This window comes from Alexandromys fortis, unplaced genomic scaffold (assembly GCF_014885135.2).
Source record: "Alexandromys fortis isolate MF-2015 unplaced genomic scaffold, M_Fortis_MF-2015_v1.1 scaffold_133, whole genome shotgun sequence".
In the NCBI taxonomy this organism is placed as follows: domain Eukaryota; kingdom Metazoa; phylum Chordata; class Mammalia; order Rodentia; family Cricetidae; genus Alexandromys; species Alexandromys fortis.
The window spans coordinates 581,005-584,192 of record NW_026068030.1 but is presented as its reverse complement, the minus strand read 5'-3'; the positions used below and the strand labels follow the sequence as shown (position 1 = coordinate 584,192).

General features: G+C 40.6%; 1 protein-coding gene across 1 annotated transcript; it reads right to left on the bottom strand.

Annotated features, from left to right (window-relative positions):
* Positions 1-1,956: 1,956 nt before the first annotated feature.
* Positions 1,957-2,910, bottom strand: LOC126515111 (olfactory receptor-like protein OLF3). The gene has a single exon (XM_050164463.1). The coding sequence runs from the start codon at positions 2,908-2,910 to the stop codon at positions 1,957-1,959; it is 954 nt and encodes a 317-aa protein (XP_050020420.1).
* Positions 2,911-3,188: the final 278 nt, after the last annotated feature.

The window sequence follows — 3,188 nt, the reverse complement described above, 5'->3', positions numbered from 1 at the left end:
TGTCCCTGAGTTGTGATTGCTTTACTGTATGTTGTTGTAGCCTTAACTGCCAGGTCAGTCTGTGGACTGTAGCAATTTATCAATCATTCAGTGCCACCAACACATGAAAAACACTTCACTGGTATTTACCATAGAGAACCAGCAACAGTTACATCACCTAATGTCACAAAATTTAGGATTAGATCAACTTTAAAGTAAACAATAAGTGCTCAACTGTCTGAGGAATATATAGCTTTCAATTATTTTTCGTTTTATATATTTTTCTTTTTAGATTTTCTGCATATGAGTGTTTTGCTGGCATAAATGGCTATGTGCTGCTATGGAGGTCCGAGGAGTGCATCAGATCTTGTGGAACTGGACATACGGACAGTTGTAAGCTGCTTTGTGGTCATTGTGAATTGAACCCACAGTTTCTGCAAGAGAAGTAAGTGCTTTTAACAGCTGAGTCCTCTTTCCAGCCCACCCCCAAACACACACATTGTACAGCCAGAGCTTCTGTGATAACACGCTCACAAGTGGAAGGATCCCAAGTTGTCTGAGCTGATGAAGACACAGAGGCAGGGAAGGAAGATCCTTTCTGCGACTTACTGATACGAGAAGGCTCACTTTTGTCTTCCCTCCTCCTCCTTTCCTATGTTGTGTTCCATCATTTCATTCCTCGCTTCTAATACACCTAATTTTATATCAAAGGCACAATGTGTGCTCAGAACATCACAATCCACTAAAATTAGAGAGTGAATAAAATCTCAACACCTGCTTTTATGATAGGTTGGGCAAAGCTCTTAAGTGGGGCATAGGGCACTTTCTATACTGCAACCAAACCTTCTGCTGTCTTAAAATCCATATTAAAGCAACTTATAGAAGGAATATTCTTTCTCAGGTCTACTCTGGCTTTGATGCTTTTCCTAGCCATGTAACTGCTTCCCCTTTGCTTATTTTCTTTCAAGTTTTTCAGAACAAGAATTATTTCTGAAATTAGATTGTTCTAATTTTGATGGGACTTCACATATACACAGTGATTTTATTATCAAATTGGTGATTCACCATTTATAAAAATGCATTGGATATTTCATTGCTCAAATTGCCACCGTGAACAAACAGCTTGTGATTAGCTCTCAGAAAAAAATGATGTTTTTCTTCCCAGACCTCTCCAAATGGACATTTTGTAAGATCCTACATACAAAAATGCTGAGTCTATTTAGATAGAAATATTCTCATACTGCCCTAGCATAGTGCATCATAAAACTGCTGGTAGAAGCAAAATTCACCATGCATCACTGAGAGAAAAACTTCAAGTGTGAAATTTGTTTGATTTCTCAAGGAACTACTATTTGATTGCCAATGCTGTACCACATTTTTTCCAAAGTACAAATTAATAATAATTTTTTCAGTATAAAATTTTTAATTGTTGTTAATACTAACAGTATACAGAAAACCAAAATAAAATAATGTTTATTTTGTATCAGTTACATATTCTTCTCCATTTACTTAGGATTCATTAAAATGCATTATAAGCAAGTAATATACAGTGGAGGATCTTGCCATAGGTAACTGGGTGCTAAGCTTATACCTCTATATCGGCATTCTCAGAGTATCATACTTCTTGCTGATAGCTCAGGAAGACATCAGAATAAAAACCAAAATTAACTTTAGTCAGTATTGATTTCAAAATATCATGAAGTACAAACTTGTGGGTTGACTATGCAGATGAACTATAAGGGTAAGGTTGAGTAATGATTGGTGAGAAATGACAGTGAGGCTGAACTCTGTGAAACACACTGCTGAGACATAAGCATAAACCACATCCCACTCCTGCCGCACCCACTCAGCCTCCAGCATTACATCGCCAACACATGTTCTTTCGGGCCTTCCTTGTTGCCATGGCAATACCTCATGTCTGAGTTGAGAGAAAAACATTAAAGAAAAGCCATCTTTTCCATCAATGCTCAGGAGTCATCATCTTGTGAGCTTTGATGTGAACCCAGAGAATTTCCCTAACAGTTTCTGCCAAGCCCCTTTCACCTCCTTATTCCTTAGACTATAAATCATAGGGTTCAGCATGGGCATCAATACAGCATAAAAAAGGGAGATTAGCTTCTCCTGTAGGACAGATGGGTTGGAGTGGGGTTGGATGTAGGTGAAAATGGTGGTGCCATAGCATAGTGTTACCACAGTGAGGTGGGAGGCACAGGTGTGGAAGGCTTTCCTCCTTCCCTCTGTGGACTGGATTTTTAGAATGGTGGAGATGATCTGGATGTAGGACAAGAGAACCAGGAAGAAAGGTGTCATAAGCAAAACAATGCTAGAAACCATGATCACAATCTCATTGGAGGAAGTGTCCACACATGCCAATCTGACCACAGCTAGAATTTCACAGGAAATGTGATCAATATATTTATTTGTACACATAGGCAGCTGAAAGGTGATGGCAGTATGTACAAGAGAATTAATGGAGCCGCTGACCCAAGATGTGATGACCAGCCTCATGCACAGCCCCACACGCATGATGACTGAGTACCTCAGAGGGTCACACACTGCCACATAGCGGTCATAGGCCATCACTGCCAGCAGAAGAAACTCAATCCCACCCAAGCCCAGAGAAAAAAATAACTGTGCTGCACAGCTCAGAAACGGAATTGCTTTGTGTGTGGCAAGAAAATGAGCCAGCAACTGGGGGACTATGCTTGTGGCATAAGACACATCTACAAGCGACAGGTTGGTCAGAAAGAAATACATGGGAGTGTGGAGTCTGCTGTCCAGTCTGATCAGAAGAACGATGAGAAAATTTCCCAGCACTGTTGCCAGGTACATCAGCAAGAACAGAACAAAGAGGGAGACTTGAGTGTCCCAGTTACTTGACAGGCCAAGGAGGATGAATTCATGCACCCACGTCTGGTTGTCTTGTTCCATTAAGAAATGTGATGATTATTAATCTGTACAGAAAGTAAGAAAAAAAGTAAAAACAATCGAGTAAGCATGGAGTTCCAGGTAAAATGACATAATACGTGTGACCTGCCAGTCTCAGCAGTCTTCAGTCCATTCATGAGATTGCAGTTGTGTCCACAGTCTTAGAATACTTTTCATCAGCTCTGTTTCAGAGGGTCTTAGAGGAACGGCTGTATCCCAGACTTACAGTACACTCTCATGAGCAGTATGTGGGGGGGGGCGGTGTGGGTGTGTGTGTGGGT